The sequence below is a fragment of the Pseudonaja textilis genome, chromosome 4, assembly GCF_049901715.1.
Source record: "Pseudonaja textilis isolate UNSWEBS1 chromosome 4, rPseTex1.2, whole genome shotgun sequence".
NCBI classification, from domain to species: Eukaryota; Metazoa; Chordata; class Lepidosauria; order Squamata; family Elapidae; genus Pseudonaja; species Pseudonaja textilis.
Genome location: NC_141993.1, coordinates 29,535,385 through 29,556,016, shown reverse-complemented (window position 1 = coordinate 29,556,016; position 20,632 = coordinate 29,535,385). Strand labels below are relative to the sequence as shown.

Below are 20,632 nucleotides of genomic sequence, written 5' to 3'. Positions count from 1 at the left end.
CAGTTAACATTAGAGCAGCATGACATTTTCCATTTTAGTTATGTATAACTTATCAAAAACATAACAATGCCATATAGATGAGTAAGCATGATAAAGAAAGTCCTCTGTCAACAATCTCTTTTTAGGAAAAAAAATTTCTTAAAATGGTTTTTCCATTATTTAAAAATAATGTTAACATTTAAATTTTTTGCTATACTATATTCTAAGACAGGGGTTGCCAACCTTTTGGACCTCAGGGACCACCAAATTTATAATTTTAAATCCCAGGGACCACTAACCAGTTCTGTGGGCACGGCCTGGTGGGTGTGGCTTGGTGGTCATGGGACTGGCTGGACATGGCTTCTATGTAAATATTATAAATATTTATATAAATATTGATTTTTTTATAAAAAAAAGCAACTTTTACCCAAAATCAGGCAAAGCAGGCAGGCAGATTGAGTTGCTCACAGAATCACAGATTTATTCAGAGATCTATTTATCTGTCATCAGCTAGCTTAGTCTGTCACATTGCTTGCCGTGAGTCTGTACTGAATAATAGAACCTTCAGTCCTAAGGGAGGCTTAGAGTTTTAAGTACAGCCAAAGATCTAAAGACTAGCTGGAAAGCAAGAAATCCAACAATTTCCTGCTTCCTAGCTAATCTAAATCACCCAGCACAGCAGAACAGCTGATGGCTGGAAAAAGGAAAAATAGCAATTTAGCAGGCAAGTCTGCCGGGTAAGAAGTGAGTGGGCGGGGAGGGATCCTGTGGGCCAGGTTGGTGGAGCAGCCTTGTGTTTCTGCGCAGCCTGGATTAATTGCTTGCGGGGGGCTGCTCTGGGGGTGAGATTTCTCTGCAGCCCACCAAAATTTTCTCACGGCCCACCAGTGGGCTGCGGCCCACCGGCTGGCAACTGCTGTTCTAAGATATAATAATTTATTAGCAAATAATCTTCATTTTTCATCTCCCTGCTTCCCTTTTTAAAAAATGAGGGGTGAGGAAAAAAATAACAGGTTTGCTCATTGACATGATATGGCCTTATCCATTATGAACCCTGATTTTAAAAAAACAAGTTTTGCATTGAACCTCACTGGTAGTGTTCCTTGGTCACTGAAGAGTCCAGTCATGCATTAAAGTCCAGATCTGGATTGGGCCACATCACATGCGTCAGACAATTTAGTTATTCCCTCAAACTGCTTTCATTGAAAATTCCTTCTTTCCCTGAGTGGAAGGTTTAAAAATGGAAAAAAGAATCTCCTTTGATACCATGTTGTTTATCAACGTGTTTTTTAATCTAAGGGGAAGTCTAAAATATTTAGTGGAGATACTGGGCTTAATTTATGTGATCTAACACAAAGCTATAGAAAGGAGAGGAATTATTCAAAGATAAATGATAGATATTCAGAGAACCTAGAATTATGTATTCATAATTAATATATTGCCTTGGCTCATGAAAAATGTAGCTGCAATCAGTCCCATTAAAAACAAGTAGATTTAGGGAACTCTAGGTGACTTGGACTAGAACTCCTATAAACGTTGACTACAAAGTGGATGCAAGCTGTCATCAGAAACATGTATAGGATATCTACTATAGTATCCTATTGCTGGACTAGAAGAATAATGGTATAAAATTGTGGCTCCTACTTATTTTAATAGGTCTGATTTGACAAATTTTTTTTCTACATTTGATTTCAGAACAGATTAATAATGTCCAAAATTCACTGGGATAACTGTATCCAGTTGGGTCATGATGTGAGTCATTTTCCTTCCATAATCACTAATGGAATGATAACCTCATAAAGAGGGTTTTGTGATGAAAGGCATGATAAAAATAATATATGTCATGACTTTATCCACTGTATCCTAAAGATACGATTTATATTGGTTAGAGACAAACTTCCAAATGCCCCCCATTGCTTTTTTCAAAGGGGGAAAGAGAGGGATTTAAAACCTTACCCAATTTTTTAACACAAATTTTGTGAGAATGGAAACTATATGATGACAGCATAAGCATTTCCTACTAATATCTAAAAAAATTCAGTTGTGATTGCACTACCATATTTCAAACACCGCTTACAGATTTTAAGAGCCTTCAGGGTCCAATACAACTCTTGAAGCCCAAAGTATTCTAACGTGTCAAAAGTACTAGAGAACAAATGTCTCCCAAGTATTTCAGACAATTCTTAGTGTATTGTGGAAAGGGGAATAATTTCTAGGTCATATTTTAATCTTTTCATAAATTCACATTGTTGGTTTTTTTTGCTGGTTCTGTTTTTATTTTTTATTTTTTGAGCCAAGAAGAGAACTGGCACTTTGGCAGAAAACATTTGAATTACTGCCACTTCATATGGCTGCCTTAATCCAGTCAAAAACAGTAGCTATGTATTCAGTGGAAACTTGCACTTGATATCAAGTTCTTCACACTTGTTTTTGTTAAAAATATTTGTGAAAACACAGCCCTTCTTTCCTTTCCATTAGAGCAGGGGTGTCAAACTCACAGCCCACAGGCTGGATGCATCACGCCCATCCCCATTTTAGCGAACAGGAAAAAAAGTCATGGTATGTCATGTGACGACAATATGATGACATGAATTTGACACCCCTGCATTAGAATATAACTCTGGTCTTTGAATGAACACAGGCATATTCTAAACTAACATTTCCATTATAATATGACCAAGAATGACTTCCTCCCATGATTCAGTTTTACTGCTAAACTGGTTCATGGAGGAATCGCTTGATGAATACATAATCAACTACTTGTTAATACATTTGAACATTCTGAAACGTATTCAATGTGTAGAAAAATGCAATCAATATATAAAGTCTTTTTTGTTCTCTGAGGAAATGTGCCTTGTTATTTTGGAGAGGTATTCTTAAGGATTCACATTTGGTTTCCTTTTGTTATTCTTTCCACTGCAACAGAATATTGGAACAAAATCACATAAGAGATCTTAGAATTTTTGCTATCTGTATGTCAATCTGTTTCTCTTTCAGGATAACTTTCTGAAAACCGAACCAATGGAGCCCTATTTTAAAGACATCCATAAGGTGTTGTGGTTAAGAAGCTGGACTAGGAATGAGAGACCCAGCTTCTATTCCACCCTCAGCTACGAGAGCTCAGTGGATAACTTTGGGCAAATCACACTTTCTGTCAGCCTACTGGTTTGAGCAAGAAGACAGGGCACTACATATGCCTGTGTAGAGGAGATGGTCCTGAAGAAAGAATTTAACATCTATTATATAAAAATTAGCCTGGCCCAGGAAGGGAGGAATGAGTGAGAAAGAATGTCTTGCCTCAATCCTTTTTTCTATAAGAGCCAAGAGAGAGAATCTGTCAACCCTGAAGTTGGCCGAACTGTGGCCATTTTGAGGAATTTGTCTGCCTCGGAGTTCTTATTGAACAGGATGTATTACTTGGAATCGTGACAGAATCTCTGCCAGGTTTTCAAGTTAGTTATATTTTTTAAAAATAAAGTAGATTTCCAGTACTTCTAATCATGTTTGTTTCCTGACCAGGCTCACCTTAAAGGGCTGATATCTACCTTGAACGCTTAAAAGATCAATATAAATCAAATAATTATTAATACAGTCAGTATAATGGGATAAGTCAGCATGCTGGCTGAGGAATTCTAGGCACTGAAGTGAGCTTGAGAAACCTTGAGAAATGCTGCTGACAGCTCCACTTCCCTCTGGGTCTTATGACCTCAAGTGACACATAAAAGGCATGCCCTGTGCTTCCCAAAGAGTGAAGGAACATGGGGGGAAAATAGAAACACAGACGGAGGCCTGACATAATGCTTCATTGCACAGAAGAAACATCACTGTTAATAAAGTTGTTAGAAAGAATTCAAGAATGCATGCTCTGCAAGTTGTCCTTAATTTTATTTTATTTTTTTAAAAAAGTAAAGAAACCAATTTAGTTTTTTAAAGAATCCAATTGATTCTGAAATTCCATCTTTTGCTTATGCTTTAATGAACAGCCTTAGTCCAAGACGAGTTTTATGTATTTTGCTTAGCCTGAGAGTCGTCTTAATCATGTGTTGCTAGAGATGAAATCCATGTGCTAGACTGCTAAAGATTACAGATAGCTTAAGGACGGCACCCTCTCATTCTCTATCTGTATGAGCTTCAAGGATGGATTTCTTACAAATCCAAGTCAAGAGTTATATTAAAGACACAAATGGTGGTAAAGATTACATTTGAAATAGCTAATGAGGGCTACTGTTCTGAAATGCAGATGCAGATGCTATTATTTTATCTGTCCATTAATCTCCCCGCCTCTTTTTAAAACTAATCTCCAGAATTTTGGAAACTTGTATGAGGAGGAAAGGGTTATAGTGAACAGAGTGTATCCCAACTTGCACAAGACATTGCCTTTTTTGTTTGGCACTTATTCCACAAGCCCATCTGAAAATATATGTATTTTGCTTTATATTTATTCTTGGACTTTCTCATCAACTTCCCATTTTACAGACTTAACATCATTTTAATGTATTATGTAACTTCCAAACATTTTCAAACAACTTCTGTTCTTATCCACAGAGATGATTAACCTTGATCAATTATTTGGTCCAGAGTTTATTTGATCTTTAAGGTTACCCAGATTACCAAATTCTTGGTCCAAACTGAGGTTAGGAAGCAAGTGTTTATTTCTCCCTCTAAGGCCAAAATCAAAGGTCCTTCCTTCTTCTGACTACTTTGTAATTCATTAAGAATTCAAAGGAAAGAAAGTTGTTTTTCACTTTAGTGATACCCAGGAACAAATAAGATACTCCTCAACTTACGACCACAAATGAGCCCAAAAGTTCTGTTGGTAAGCAAGATATTTGTTAAGTGAATTTTACCGCATTTTACGATCTTTCTTGCCACAGCTGTTAAGTAAATCACTTTAGTTAAGTTAATAATATAGTTGCTAAGTGAGTATGGCTTCCCCATTGACTTTGCTTGTCAGAAGGTTGCAAAAGTTGACCACGTGACCCCAGGACACTGCAACCATCAATATGAGTCAGTTGTCAAACATCTGAATTTTGATCACATGATCACGGGGATGCTGCAATGGTCATGAGAAAAACAGTTGTAAGTCACTTTTCTAAGTGCCGTTGTAACTTTGAACAGTCACTAAATAAATTGTTGTAAGTAGAGGACTACCTGTATACCTTGAAAGACTCTAGATGATGAACTGAAGATGTCTCCTGAAAGCAGAGGTGCTGACTGTGACAAAGATCAAGTAACTGGAAAGTAAATCAGTTCCTTGGAATTTCTCCAGATAAAGAGAAGACAGGAGATCGTCCACTTGTGATCTGTGCAATTGTTCCTTACAAGGAGACCACAGGATAATTTTCTGCAGATTTGAATGCCAAGAGACAATGGGATCAGCCATCTTGTTGGACACTAAATCCACAAACCTCACTTTCTAATCATTTTCAGAATTCCCTATCAACTATGTTAAAGCTAATTTTACAGATTTTTAGAATTACAAGTTTGAAAAGTCTTGGAAAGTCTTTAGTTAAACTCTGAAGAAAAGAAAAAATAATAAATAATAAAATAAACTTAAGAACTTAAAAGAATTTGAAATGCATAACAACAAGCTATTTGATCTAAGAAAGCTACAACTGGATTAAGGATCCAAAGTTCCTGAATTTGTAAAATATATGAGCCTGCTCTTGATATCAATTAATACCGGAACTTACAGAATGATAGGAAATATCGTAACTTCAGAAATATTAAAGATCTTTGAAGAACAGAACTAGAAATTAGTAAGTATCATATCAACACTGTCAGTAATGATGTCTGGAATTAATATACTTAATTTTTTTTCTCACTACTGATGAGAAAGCACAAATATCAGAATGAGGAGGAAGGAACAGCAGCAGTAAAAATAGCTTGTATATGGCAACTCATACAGAAAGGTTATTTGTAAATGATATTTGTAACTGAATGATTGATTGATTACATGCCATCAAGTCATTATAGACTCTCAGCAACCACAAAAATAGATTTTCACTATGGAAATGAATGCAATATTGTGTAATACTATCTGTAATACACACTATTAATTTCCAGCAAATAAAGAAACAAGGAAGTTTAAGAACTAGATTTTAAACATTCCTTTTTTTTGTTGATTTCTTTCATCCATGACAATTTTCTTTTCAAAATGCTTAGTAAATGTTTTTGAGAACGAGAATCAGATATACATATATAAAAATCAGGATCTTTGTGGAGTGCCTGATGTAATATAAGCTAAAAATAAATACTTGTCAAGAAGTATGTATTAGTTTCGGAGACAACAAATATCACACTACAGATGTAAACATGCTTTTTAGTTTCAGTGAAATATAAAGGGTATATAATTACCCTTTCAGTTATTACCTGACTGTGAATTCTTTGGAGCAATTCAAAGGCCAAAGCATAAAAGAGAAAATATTAAATAATCAAGAAGAGCTCTCAGAAGCAGATTAATCAAGAGTGCCTCATCTTTTCTTTGTAATCTGTTAAATTTAGCAGCATCTGTGCTCTACTCCAAGAGTTGGAATATGAAATAAAATAATGTTCACACTCAACTCATTTACAGTTTATCAAGAATGGAAAGCTACTTAACATTTTCATCCTACGGGATGAAAATTTCATCCCATATTGGTCCATATCAGAATGCAAATTGGGGATAGGTTTAGGCCAAGGAAGCTTACAACCTTCCCATATGTAGCCACAATATACCTCTATTATTAATATTGCAGCCTTTTTGCATAGGGAAAGCTAAAGGCTCTCAGGGATCACATGAGAAAACTGTTGGTTATCAAATCCCCATGGCTTTGGCTTTGTAATGCGGGAAGGATGACATGCACCACAAAGTATGTTATAGTTAATGCAAGTTACATCCATCCATCCATACACACATACATGCATACATGCTCAGATCTAGCACCGATGTAGTATAACTTCCTAACTAGCAGTACTAAAGAATCCCATTCATGAGGGTGAAGGTTTGTTCTCTGAGCTTGTGAGTTGGTTTCTAAACATTTCATTACCAGGCTAGATAACATCCTCAACAGAGTTTAGGGGATGTCTGTGTTCTATTTATAAGGACTTCGTGTGGTCAGTAGGTCTTGTGATGGTGAGGTCATGTCAGGTGAGGGTCCATCAGGTCAGGTGCTTGTGATGGGTCTTATGATAGATCAGGTTTGGGTGTATCAAGTGAGGGTCCCTGACCTGATGGGACTCTCGCCTGACATGTCCTCACCATCACAAGACTTACTGACCACATGAAGATCTTATAAACAGAAGAACACTGACACTGACATCTCCTAAACTACACTGAAGATGTTACCTAGCCTGCTAACAAAATGTTTGGAAACCAGCCCACAAGCTCAGAGAACAAACTTTCACCCTCATCCTACATCCAAGCTACAGATATTTGCCACTTATTATATTCTCAATTGTATCAATAGCAAACTATCTGCTGGGCATCTTGACATCTGGCTTTCAACAAGGCTTTACATATATCCCTAGTTGACTGCCCAGACTACTGTTATGAAACAGACAGCTTCTTGGATTCCAAATATGACACAGCACTCAACCGGCATGGGGAAACATTTGTGCTGTTCTTCTAAACTTGCAGCAAAAAAAATATTTTTTAAAAAAGCTATTTCCTCTAAGACTTAAAAAAAAGTTTAAGAGGAAATAGCTTTTTTTAAAAAAAAAATGACATTTTCACATCACCTGGGTTCAGAGACTTATGCTAATCCATTTTCTTCATCAGCCCTTCAAGGTAGTCAGACAAGAAGCACCAAACTGAGGTACTAATACTACCTTTATTGTAAGATTACATTAACAGAAACTCACAAGTCTTGAAAGCACATCTCTCCCCCCCCCCCATCACCTTTACTAGGGAGGGCTTTCTGAGATGTTTGCTATACCCCTATTCCTTCTGGGGACTCAGCTGCTCTTATCTGACTGACCTTTGTCTAATCTGTGGCTCCTCCTTCTGTCTCTCAAGGACATTGTCACAAATCATTAGTCTTGTTCCCGTTGACTAGAATTGTTCTAAGAAGGCCCACATAGCATGATATTAATGAATTAATAATATCTTTGGGTATTGACAGGGAGATTATCAAAGACTTTGTGGAGCTTCATGTAGCCTCTTAATGAGGAAGATAGCCAGATGTAGCTTAATTTCAGGGATAGACTTTTAAGAACGTAAGGCCATACATATGAGTGTCCCCACAAAACAATCTTGTAAGATAGTTGGGTGAGGAGAATTACTATCTCAAAATCACCAAATGAGCTCTTCAGCCTTGTTTTGAATGGCTTGTTAAAAGCCAGTCTCCTACAGTTCTTTCCAACTGCAAGCTTGTTAAGCATCCTAGCTTCTGGCTGGCTACAACAACCTGTAGAACCATTAATGCAAATTCCCTATCTTAAAGTCCTCCAGGTGTTTTGGACTACAGCTATCTCATACCTGGTAGTTTTCCATGGTAGCTAGAACTGATTGACACCAGCTTGGAAAGGTTTATTGGAGTCTCTGTTGCAGGTAACATTTAGTGTAGGTAACATTTCTTTCTTTAGTTTGTTTTTAATTAGGAGCATCTGTTTTCCCCACTTTACAGATGGGAACTTCAACCTGAGTTTACATCTTTTCTTCACAAGAGCCCTCTAGTGCTCTGGTGAATTGTGTTTTTTTTTTCAATTGGGTGAGAAGGAGAGTTATAACTGCAGTTCCACAAAATATACAATCTGTTGCATCCTCTACTGTAGTGCTACTGTAAAATTAATGTTTCTTAATTCAATGGGATTTGGCCCCAAGGACAGATATAATTAAAACTGCTGAACTATAATGCACTATGTGGTTAGTTTTTTTGGCTTAAATCATACTCTGCTTTCTGAACTGCCTTCCTTCCCATCACCTGCATTCACTCTTTAAGAGTCATAGTGCTAAATACACATCCCAAAATGTGCCTCTTAAAAAGATACATCTGTTTCAAATGAACACTGTAGGCTCAACAGAGATTACTAATATAGTCCACTGATTCAGAATGGCTGGAAACCAATGGAGATTAGAAAGGTAGAATTTTAAATAATACATATAAATCGGTCCAAATAGTAGCCAGTGACCAGCTTCTCAGTTACCCATTGCTCTCAGAATCCCTCCTGGCTCCTAGTACAGGTGGTCCTCGACTTACAACAGTTCATTTAGTGGCCATTCAAGGTTACAACAGTATTGGAAACAAGTGACTTACGATCGTTTTTCACATTTACAACCATTGCAATAACCCCATGGTCACATGATCAAAATTCAGATGTTCAGCAATCGGTCCATCATTATGACGGTTGCAGTGTCCCAGGGTAATGCAATCTGCTTTTTTGACCTTCTGACAAGCAAAGTCAATAGGGAAGCCAGATTCACTGAACAACCGTATTCCGAACTTAATAACGGCAATGATTCACTTAACAACTGTTGCAAGGAAGGTCATAAAGGGGGGCAAAACTCAGTGAACAATTGTTTCACTTAGCAACATAAATGTTGGGCTTAATTGTGGTCGTAACTCAAGGACTGGCTATAGATAAGTGAAAACCCGTATTGTTTGCATTTCTTTTGTTGCCACCAAGAGAAATCGCATTTTCCATACTCTGCCGCAAAAGTCAAAACCCTCCAGTGAACTGTATTTTCTCCTCCCCTTGCTCTGGCTCACTCAAAAGAAACAGATTGGGGTTCAAAAATATGTTGACGGTCCACAGAGGGCAGGCAAAGTGCAATTAATTCCATTTATACACTGAGTAATGACCCAGCCAGGCTGTTAAGATGACAGATGTCCAACTTAGAAAACACTGAAATGTAACAGTTTGTTAGGAGACATCACTTGGACATCATCCAGACTAAACAAAAGAAGGGGAAAAGCAAATAGTATGGTTACACATACTGAGGGTTTCTTTGGCTGAACATATTCTGAAACCAAAAGTCCTGGATTTTTCCCATTCTCCATTGGATCCCTTCCTTAAAAATCAGGGTGCCTTTGGCATTAAATTGCTAATTAAGCTATATCAACTTGATAAATAAGGATTTATCTTCTCTCTCTCTCTCCTATCCATAGTTCCTTCCTAACACATGATGTTTGGTAAAAGAAAACACTTTCCTATGTATAATGAACTGCTATGCTCAAAGAAACAAAAATAGAAATTGTCTCTGCATCTATGTGGAGTACTTATGCACCATAATTATGGCATAGTAAAACTTGAGGCGGCAGCAGTAAAAATACATCAACTGTAGTTTTACAGACTCTTCAAGCTTAATTGTGGGCACATATGGGTGCAGGAGCCAAAACAATATTGAGGCATTTTGATATGGGTTTTTGTTTGTTTGTTTGTTTAATTGGGGTATCTCAGTCATGCAATGAGAACCCTAGAAGTCATTCCATACTGTGATAGAGATAGGACATTGGTTTCTTTTCGTGGGATGTTCTTTTTATACTTTGCTTTTTTTTTTCTTACATTTTTTTCCTTTCCTCCCCCCCTTTCTTCAAGTTATTACCTTTTCCTGTTCTATTTAAACATATTGCTTTAAAAAAAGCATCCAAAGAGTCATTTCTGCTCTGTAACTAGGCATTTTTCATATATTATGAACAAACCTGAAATACATTTCAGGGATCCTCAACCTTTCCCTCTCTGCAGCCTGGAAACAATAGCAGTGGGGGAGGGGATGATTTCATGTGCACGCTCATCACTTGTGCCAATGGAGCTTTGCTCATCACTTGTGCCAATGGAGCTTTGCCAATCACCGCTGTTTAAGTAGCCCGGTTCACAACGGACTGCAGGCTGGTACTAGTCCATAGAACGGGGGTAACTTGGAGACCCATGATGTAGACCAGCAGTCACCAAACTTGGCAACTTTAAGACTTGTGGACTTGAACTTCAAATTGAAGCCCACAAGTCTTAAAGTTGCCAAGTTTGGAGATCTCTGATAAATACCATCTGAAAGATTGTGCATGTTTATTCTGAATCCTTTCATAGTTCCTTGCTCAAACTGACAGCGCTCTCCCAAAACAGAATTGACAGATTCTATTACAGACAATTGGGATTTATGGCCATACCTTTCTTCCAGATTTTATTAACATTTCCTTGACCTCTGCAATGCAAAAGCTCACTGCAGTCACATGCACTATTTTTGCGTGAATGATACAGTACGGCACACAGTGTGAAGAGATGTTGTTTGTGATTTGCAAAATAAAATAAAAAATAAAAACCGAATACTTTTTGAACTATTATCTCAGATAAGCCCATGATCAAGATGCCACACAAATCAAAGTAGACAATATATGTGAAATATGTGTGTGCGTAAAAACTTGTTTATTTTGGTCTGGCTGCCTTTGTGTCCTAAAATGTCTAACCAAACTGGTGGGCAGAAAAGTTTATAAAGGGGGAAAAACATGTAATGATCCTTGAAGGAATGCCATATGACATTGAAGGATGACTCATGAAAGTTGCATTGTATTTCACTCCCCTTTGGGGACTTCCTTAGATATCAAGTCTCTTTTTCAAATACCAGCTCCAGCAAAACTTCTATCCGGCCTCAGAGTGAGGAGGAGGCTATACTTCTCCGTGTTAGAAAGATCATTTTCAAAAGAAAAGGAAAAAAGGGGGTGTTTTTCACTTCATTAACTACTTTCATCCTATAGTCAGAAGACCAGGAAGTAGACCTGCAATCTTTCATTTTGAGCAGCAGTTCAAGAGCAAAATAACACCTGGATCTGGAAATGTTATTCATTTTTTTCTTTCTTCAAGAGAGCAAAGTTGACTTTAACACACCTTCTCAAAATCATTAAATGCAAAACAGTAACCATAACACATTAATCATACGTGATCATGCTGGATAAACAACTGAAATATTTCTGTCCCTCTGCCTTTGATGCATTTTACAGACTCTGCATGTCAGGGAGAAAGCTATAGCACAGTGGCAGAATGCCTGCTTTGAATGCAAAAGGTTGCAGGTCCAATCCGTGATAGGTAAGGCTGGAGGAGCTTGTCTTAACAACCAGCGCTAGCCAGTGACAGATTGACCTAAACTAAGCATGAAATAGAATTCACATTAAGAAAGGCTAAGTGCAGAAAGAGTTGCTGATTCTAGAAAAATGGAGTATAAATTAATTTTTTTCAAAGTGTGGTGGAACCACCTGCTGAAGGAGAGGAGGCAACAATTGGGTGGGGGGAAGGATTAAAAGACATTTCAGATTACAGTCCATAAGGCCAAGAAAAACTTTTAGGTCAAATCCCTAGGTCTACATCTGTTATTTCCCAAGGGAAGGCAGTCAACCTAGCAAAATTCTTGTAAATTGGTGATCAATAAAGAAACCTGTATGACCCCATTCTTGGAGGTGTTCTGGTTGCTTGAGCCCAAGAAAAAGTGAGACTTTGTGTATCTAAACTATTGGTCCTTAGTTTCAGAAATGAAATAAATAAACATTACTTTAAAAACCATTCTCTCAAGCATGTTAAATTAAAAGACTGTAATTACAAAAGACAGGTGAGAGAGGGACCTCAATGCCAAATTGCATCTTGAGGGGAAGAAGTTTTTTTAAAGCTGTATCGCTGCTAAAAATCATCTGTTGAGAATTTCAAACTTAATTTGTTAAAACTTTACTGATGTAGTCAATATTATTTCTTCAACCTCTAAGCTTTACACCATATATTAGCAATGAAATACAGCCTGGCCCCTTTAATAACCCAGAAAAACATCACAATAGTTTTATTTTAAAAAGAATGAAATTATGAACAAATTGGGTCAGAGAACAAAATTGTTTTTCTAATTCTGCCGGGATCAAATATAGCAAATCCATCTAATTCAAAATGCTGATTTGAAAAATATTTTTACTGGACTTTGGTTGATGCAGTTGCTTGCACGTAAGTTTATTTTTTAAAAATGTTCTAAATATTTCTATCAAAACCCTCAGCAAGCTGGCTTCTGATGACATTAGTGATTTATGACTGTTTTTTTCAGTGCTACTTAACATAGAAATGGAATTACACTAATAAAGGTAGGGAAAAGCAAAAAAAGTAGGAAAGATTCAAGACAAATACCCATATAAAACCAGAGAATTATATAACTTAACATGTTTTGCATGAAGGCGCACAAGTCCTGATTTGACTGGGAAATAGCTCAAATTTCCACATATTTAGGAATTTAAGTCTAAGTACTTAGGATGGCAGCCCTTTCCTCAAGATTCAACTCAGACTGAACAACCATGCAGAAATTAGCTGCTACTATTCATTAGTACTGTAAGAAGACAGCACATGATAAAGAATTTATTTCTTCAGCGGAGTCTGTAGCGTAAAATAGGCTTCTCATTTCTTCCGAGGGGGCGGAGAGAGCCTAATCCCCATTGGTAAAACGGTCTATGTAGCGCATTAGTAAACTACATAGCCTAATAAATCCTCATGAAAAAATCTTCCCAGCTCTTTTAAGCCTCTGCTAAATTCCAAATCCTATCCGGGTCACGGCGGCAAGTTCGAAGACAAATCGCGTGTTTAACTTTCTCGAGCGTTTGGGCATTTGCGAAATGGGGATCTCTGGAGAGGGGGGTCCTCGTTCCACATCTGCCCCCGACAAGGCACGAGCGAGGTTCCCCACGCCAAAAAAGTGGCTCGAAAGCTCGGAAAATCGTGAGGTACCCAACAGAAGCCGAGAGTTTGCTGTCCTCCGAAGAAAAATAAACACCCCACCCTCAAGTGGGTCTTCTCGCCCCTCTGCTCAGGCTCTTCGCTGCCGCCACCGATTTCTTCACTTCCAAGCAGCCATGCCCTCCCCCCATGCCCTGCGCCCAGGGCAGCTACTAGAGTTTGACCGGAGCACTTTGCTAAGTGGCGGGGAGGGTCGCGCTCCCCCTTCCCGGAGGTACACAGGGGGCCGCATGGGAAGGGCCCTCCAGACCTGCCCTCGCCTTCCCATCCCGCCAACCTGACATATAAAGGACCGGGGGGCTACGGAGGAAGCCAAACGCCCCCCCCCCGCCGGGCACGGCAGCCCCCGTTGCTTGTCCGGGGTTCGCGGCCGGGACGGCACACTCACCATCTTCCTTCTCGTCGAAGACGGGTCTTTTGGAAGACGAGGAAGAGGTGCTGGCTCCCATCCTCTTCTTCCACTTGCTCCAGTGAAACATTGGCGGAGGAGGCGAATTGGCATCCCCTAAGAAGCCCCCAAGAGAGCGGGGTGAGCCGGGCTCGGTGACCACGGCGGCGGCTGCAAGCGGGGAAAGCCGGAACCCCTTCAAGATGGTTCTCGCGGGTTACGCGTGTTCGCGCGCCGGTGTGTAAACGTGTCTTGAGTATCTCTTGCGGGCTCTACTCGCCCGCTTTTGTCTCCGCCGCTCGCTGTCGGCACGGCGCTGGTGAAGGCGGTGACGGCTGGAGCTGCAGTTGCCGAAGACTTGCTTTGCTCTTTTGGGGGAGCCCCTTCTTCACCTCCTCCCACTTCTCCGATTCCTACTCCCGTCTCTGGAAAGGAGTGGGGGGCGGGGGGAAGGTCGGCGTGGGAGAACCTCCTCCGAGGAGCCACACCAAAAGGCACGGCGAGCGAGCAAGAAAAACCCAAAGCGCGCTAGCTTCCTCCTCTATCCTTTCTTTTTCTCCTTTCTCCTCCTTTTTCTTCCAAACCACCCCAAGCTTTGGTCTGCACGCTAGTGGTGGCGAGCGACGCTAAAGAAACCCGGCGTTTCCCCAAAGCGAGCTGGAAAAACCAGGATTTGTAAAGGGGGGCGTTTCAAGCTCGTAGACTCCGGAGCGGCTGCCTTAAAGCGAACGCGACTCGTAGTGCCTCCGTCCGGGGCTAGATGGCGCTCGAGGCGCGCGAACACGGGCCTTTACCTTTAACCTTCTGAGATCATCGAGATGCTGCTTGGTTGGGGAAGGGGAGGAGATGCTCTAGTCCACGCAAAGGGGCTTCCGACCGCTTTTGGGGTTGTGTTGGTTCCAGAGCGGGCACTTAGCACGACAAATTATGTGTCTGATATAATGTGTATAATGTGATGCAGCAGCAAAAGGAAGGGGAGTTCTTTCAACTATTATTAATGATCCTTTGTTCTCCTTTAAGAGAGACCGCGGCTGTTGGTGACCCACGCTGTATTAGGAGTCCCATTTATTTTGTGGACTACATTAAAACCAAGGATCTTAGACACGTTGTCTGGAAACGATATGTCTCTGAATATCAAGTTCGCTGGAGAACATGATGCTGCAAAGGCATTTTTTTGCTACGCCCTTCCATTGTATTTGCCTGGTCATTGTAAAAAGACTATTGGATTGATCTGATCCGGTGTGCGATTCATAACATAATTGATCTAAAAATAAGTTTTTATTATTCTTGCCAGTATTAAAATTTGTGTATTTTCTATGGTTCAACTACTGCTAATAATTTGGAGAAAAAAAATCATGGTTTGAATTTCTTTTGATGCCTCCTGTTTTACTCTACAGGTAGTCTTTGACTTACAATAGTTCACTTAGTGACCATTTGAAGTTACAGCTGCACTAAAAAAAGTGACATGACCATTTTTCACACGATTGTTGCAGTATCTCTAAGATCAAGTGATCAAAATTCAGATGCTTGCCAATTGGTTCAGATTTATGACAGTTGCAGTGTCTTGGGATCATGTGATCACCATTTGTGACTTTCTGACAAGCAAAGTCAGTGGGGAAGCCAGATTCACATAACAACCGTGTTACTAATTTAACAACTGCAGTGATTTCACTTAACAATTGTGGCAAGAAAAGTCCTTAAAAACTCACTTAACAAATTTCTCGCTTAGCAACATAAATTTTGGGCTCAGTTGTGGTCTTAAGTTGAGGACTACCTGTATTTTAGCTTTGCCTTCAAGTCACTCTTCACTTCTTGTAATTGCCTGGTTGTTGTCTTGGATTTTTTTTCAGAAATGGCTTGTGCTTGCCTTTTTCCTAGGGCTGAGAGAGAAGGACTGGCTGGTCCCCCAACTGGCTTCCTGCCTAAGGAAGAACTTGGATTTATAGTCTGGTCAAGTTTCTGGTTAAGAGTCTTTAAGCACTACCGCAAAAGGGCTTTTCCAGTCAACTGAATATGCTACACTATTAGAAGCAACACTGACTGACAGGTAACCTGACCAGGCATGTTATCCTGATTAACTGCTCTCCAAATACAGTATGGTGGTCTTGATAGCATGGGCAGCCACACGGGCCTTTGTATGCTAGCTACGGAACCTATGCCTGTCATTAGCTTTTTATAAAAATGTCCATCTATTTGAGCAGCATCTCTGCCTAATCTTACAGCTGTTTTAATTTCCATCCCAGAATATGGTATCAAACAGGAATATCAAAGAGATATTAAAATGGCAAGCCACTGTCATTCGCTTCAGCTCAGAATATAGTAGCTCTAGCTCTCAGGTAAGCTCTCTAGAACAGCTTCCCTAATTTGGAACCCGTCCAAATTTATTGGGACTGCAACTTCCAGATTCCCTAGTCAGCATGGAATTCTGCCTAGGAATTCTGAAAGTTGTAGTCACAAGCAATTCAAAGAGCATCAGATGAAGACAATGGAATCTATCAGAAAACATTTTGTCCAAACATTTTAAGCCTTGCAAAATAAGCCAAGGAACAGTCTCACAAATGTTATTTTATGCAACATGGTGCTATCCAAGAAGCAGTATCCCTTTTGTGCCAGAAAGTCACCTTATTTATAGATTCTGCTAGTCTCAAAATAAATACCGTGTTTCTCATATAATAAGGCTGGGTCTAATTTTTTTTGAGCTCCAAAAAAATGGCTAGGCCGTCTTTTCGGGGGTGACTTAATCCCCCCCTTGCATCTTCGGGCGGGGGCGACAGCTTGGATGTTGACCTCGGCGTTGCTGGGGCACTTTGTATCCGGGTCAACGCAGGCAGCACCATATCCGGGTGTGCAAAAAAAGTACTTCCTAACGGCAAGGCCCCCACCATCCCCCCCCCATTTCACATGTTTTAATATAGGCCTTAATTTGGGGGGAGAGGCTTAATTTCATTTCATGCCTATAAAACATGCTGGGACGTCCTATTGGGGGAGGTCATATTGTTGGAGAAACAGGGTATTCAAATATTGTATACAATATGTATATCAATGACAATTACAAAATATTGGGCAATGTTTCTGCAGATCATTTTACAGATTAAAAATAAAGGCTGCAGAGCTGTGGTTGAAAATGCTAATTAACCTGTCTAGTGACAGATTGAATAAAAATTTATCCATATATCTTTGTCACCAGGAAAATCCTAAATAAATTTACTGAGAAGCAATTCTCCAGACTTTTAAAAGCGCAAGAGTCTAGCTTTAAAACATTTATTAAGTTAGGTCAACTCTTGAATCATTAGCAATTAAACAAAAGTATGGAATTATTAATACAATAAATTCTACGGGATAGCTATATTTCTTAGTTGCAGCGATACTACCCCAAATCTATTTGGCCTCCTAAAGTAGCAATAAATTCATTGTAGTACAAGGATTAATTAGTTTCATGTTTTCAGATGCTTGCATTGCTTCCCTTAGTTAGATGTTTAAATATTTATATAAGTATATTATGAAACCGAAGGTCATGAAATGTAAGAGGCAACAACAGGTTAAGATTTAAAAAGAGCTTCTGAGTAGAACAGTAATTAAAGATAATGCTATATGTCTTATAATCCTCAAACTAAGTTAATATTTGCTGTGTGAAAGGAAGACAAAATTCAGGAACAGATTGGTTTATACAATACATAGATTCATAGTAACATTTATTGAAAATGACTACAAAAAGGTTTTATTATAAAGATTTTATAATATATTTGTAAAATTTCTATTGTACATAAAAATAGCATTTCATGAATGTATAGTTTTGTTGATGAAAATTAATATGGTTGATTTACGTTTATCAAAAAATGCATTTCTTCAGTTATTTGGGCAGAAATTTTAAAGTTATCAAAGATTTTTTTCCCCATTAAGTTAGCAAAGGTATGCTAGTGTTTGCAGATGAATTCTGGTTTGCAGATTTGAGATATGATGACTATTCATTTCTTTGTGACCACAGAACCCCACATTACACTTTGCTGGAGGGAGTGAGATTTTATCTTGGCAGAATGAGTTACTTTAATTGGTTGCTCCCTTTCAAGATGCCAAGAGCGTATCTATTTTTGTCCCTGAGGAGTTGCCGTATAAGATTTTTAAAAGTTTGAGATTTGAGAGAGAGAATAAAAAGTGCCAGTTAGAGAAGACTGACAGAAAGTAGGCAGTCCAATATTTTCCCATAACATTCGCTCAGTGACAGCTTTGAGTCAATCAATCAGAATAGAGCTGGAAGGGACTTTAAAGGTCTTCTAGTCCAACCCCCTGCTCAAGCAGGAGACCCTATACCATTTCAGACAAGGGGCTGTCCAGTCTCTTCTTAAAAACCTCCAATGATGAAGCACCGTCATGATGAAGAGTCCAGAGAATGAAGTCATTCTTCATTGACTTTGCTTTCTAGCCCAGGGTGGCTTGGCAAAGCAGAGTTAAAAATCTCTAAATCAGTCCTACCATAATCATAATAATAGTTTCACTGGACTTCATCCTGATTCAGTGTTCCACTCCATCTATACCAATTGGTTTATATTAAAAAATGGAAATAAGGTCTGTATTGACATTTTCTCCTTTTCTCTGATATATATCTGTATTGGTAAAGCAAGAAAAAAGGATTATAACTATAATTGATAAAGAAATGTTGATAAAAGTAGTGATCTGTGAGTCAAGGTGAACTCTGGTGCCTTCATGAACACAATTACATAACAGGTGATTGACACATTGGATTCTCCTTCTCCTCTTCCCCTGTCCCCATCTTCCTCTCATTCCCTCTCCCCTTCCCTGGTGTTCCCTGATGGTTTATCTCCAAATATCCACAAGACCCAAACCTATTGGGTCTCCAAATTTGAATTAGATTGGTTCACCCTCCAACGCTATATTGCCACTTGCTGAGGAAGTGGCAGTAATAAACTATCAATTGTATTTAAAAAAAACCTTTTTACCCTTGGCAATCTATTCTAGATCAGACTGATGATTTCTAATTTTGATCTTGCATGACTGCATTCGAAGATGGGTGGGTAATTTATGCTTTCAATGTAAACAACAATATTTAGCATATCCTCTGCATTTAGTTACAGTTAGCGGTTTGCATTTTGCCGTTTAATAGGATAGAGATGCATATGATGGCCTATTTCATTGATGTCTAAGTGTAACATTCAGACAATTTCAATATTCTTTTTGGCAGAGAATGCTGAAAATCTATTTTCACTGGTACACTGAATGACTTCAAATTATGCCTCTTCACTGAAAAGCTCATATTTTCAGTGAATGTTCATCCTAAATTTAGTGATACATTTAATTCAGTGGCATCAGTGTGACATTCGAAAAGAACATCTACGGATAGCTTAATGATAAGTTAGTGAAACTGAATAGATTCAAAATCATGGAAAATCTGGGATCAGTTCATAATTCATTTTCAAGTTACCCAGAGAAGACAGGTTTACAGGGAACATACGCTTTGAAACACTATTCGTGAGTTTTATGTCTGTATTTGTTTATTTGCTGCCTGTCTTGTGGGGTTACTCTGGATGATTTACAACAGTAAAATGAAAAAATAATAAACATAAATGTATCAATAGTAAAGCAATGAAACAATAAAAATAAACAGGGAAAGTAAAATAATACGAATTAAAAGATGGGCAGAGAGAGGGAGTAGGAAGCACAGGGGAAGGTAGGATCAACTGATTGGTCCAGTAGTCACTTCCAATGTGGCACTCCCCTATTGGGTCTCCCAGGCCAACTGGCAAGCCCTTGCAAAAGACTAGGAGCAAACTTCACCCAGGAGGGGCACTGTGTTGCGGGACGTGGCGGGCAGATAAGATTTTTCTCCTAGATCCCACCAGCCAAAGTTCCTTCAAAAGGATCCGGAGTAGGTCTCCTCTGCTGGCATAAGAAGGGTGGGCTTGTTTTAGCAGGAAGAGACAGATCATTAAGTAGTCTGAACCCATGCCATGGAGGGCTTTAATAATCATAACCAACCCCTTGAATTGCATCCAAAAGCAAATCAGTAGCACCTCACAAAGTTGTGGTGTAACATGGCCCCTTCTATAGGCCCCGATTGCTTGTGCTGCTGCACTTTATAGTGGTTGAAGTTTCTGAATGCATTTCAAGGGTAGCCCCATGTAAAGTGTATTGCAGTAATCCAGATGACAGATGACTAGGGCTTGAGTGACTGAGCACGGAGAGTCCTGATCCAGGAAAGGCCGCAGCTGGTACACAAACCAAAGCTGTGCAAAAGGTCTCCTAGCCACAAGCACCACCTTCAAGCAGATTGCAAGTCCAGGAGAATCCCTAAATTGCACACTGGGTCTGGACAGGATAGGACAACCCCATCCAGAACTAAAGATGTTAAAGACACGGATCTTGAAGCTCCATGCAGCCAAGGCCACTTGGTCTTGCCAGAGTTCAGTCATAACCCATTACTTATATTTTGTCCTCCCCAAAACCTCACAGAGTTTATGCACAGGGTTTATATTGGGGGCTAAAGTAAAGAGTGCTCAAAAGAGGCAGCTTCACCTCCAAGAACCCAACAGCTTTGGCCTTCCAGAGACATCTGTTCTGAACCAAGATGATGCAAAATGCATC

At 39.2% G+C, this 20,632-nt stretch overlaps 2 protein-coding genes across 3 annotated transcripts in view; one reads left to right on the top strand and one right to left on the bottom strand.

The window, feature by feature from the left end:
* Positions 1-14,158, bottom strand: part of STK32C (serine/threonine kinase 32C) — a 200,177-nt gene extending 186,019 nt beyond the window's left edge. For both annotated transcript variants that reach the window (XM_026710606.2, XM_087932495.1), the window contains exon 1: positions 14,036-14,158. In XM_026710606.2, the coding sequence (XP_026566391.2) occupies positions 14,036-14,126 (91 nt within the window). In that variant the 5' untranslated portion in view covers positions 14,127-14,158. The remainder of the gene's footprint in view (positions 1-14,035) is intronic.
* Positions 14,058-20,632, top strand: part of LRRC27 (leucine rich repeat containing 27) — a 66,892-nt gene continuing 60,317 nt past the window's right edge. The window contains exon 1 of the mRNA XM_087932493.1: positions 14,058-14,176. The gene's annotated coding sequence lies outside the window, so the exon portion shown is untranslated. The remainder of the gene's footprint in view (positions 14,177-20,632) is intronic.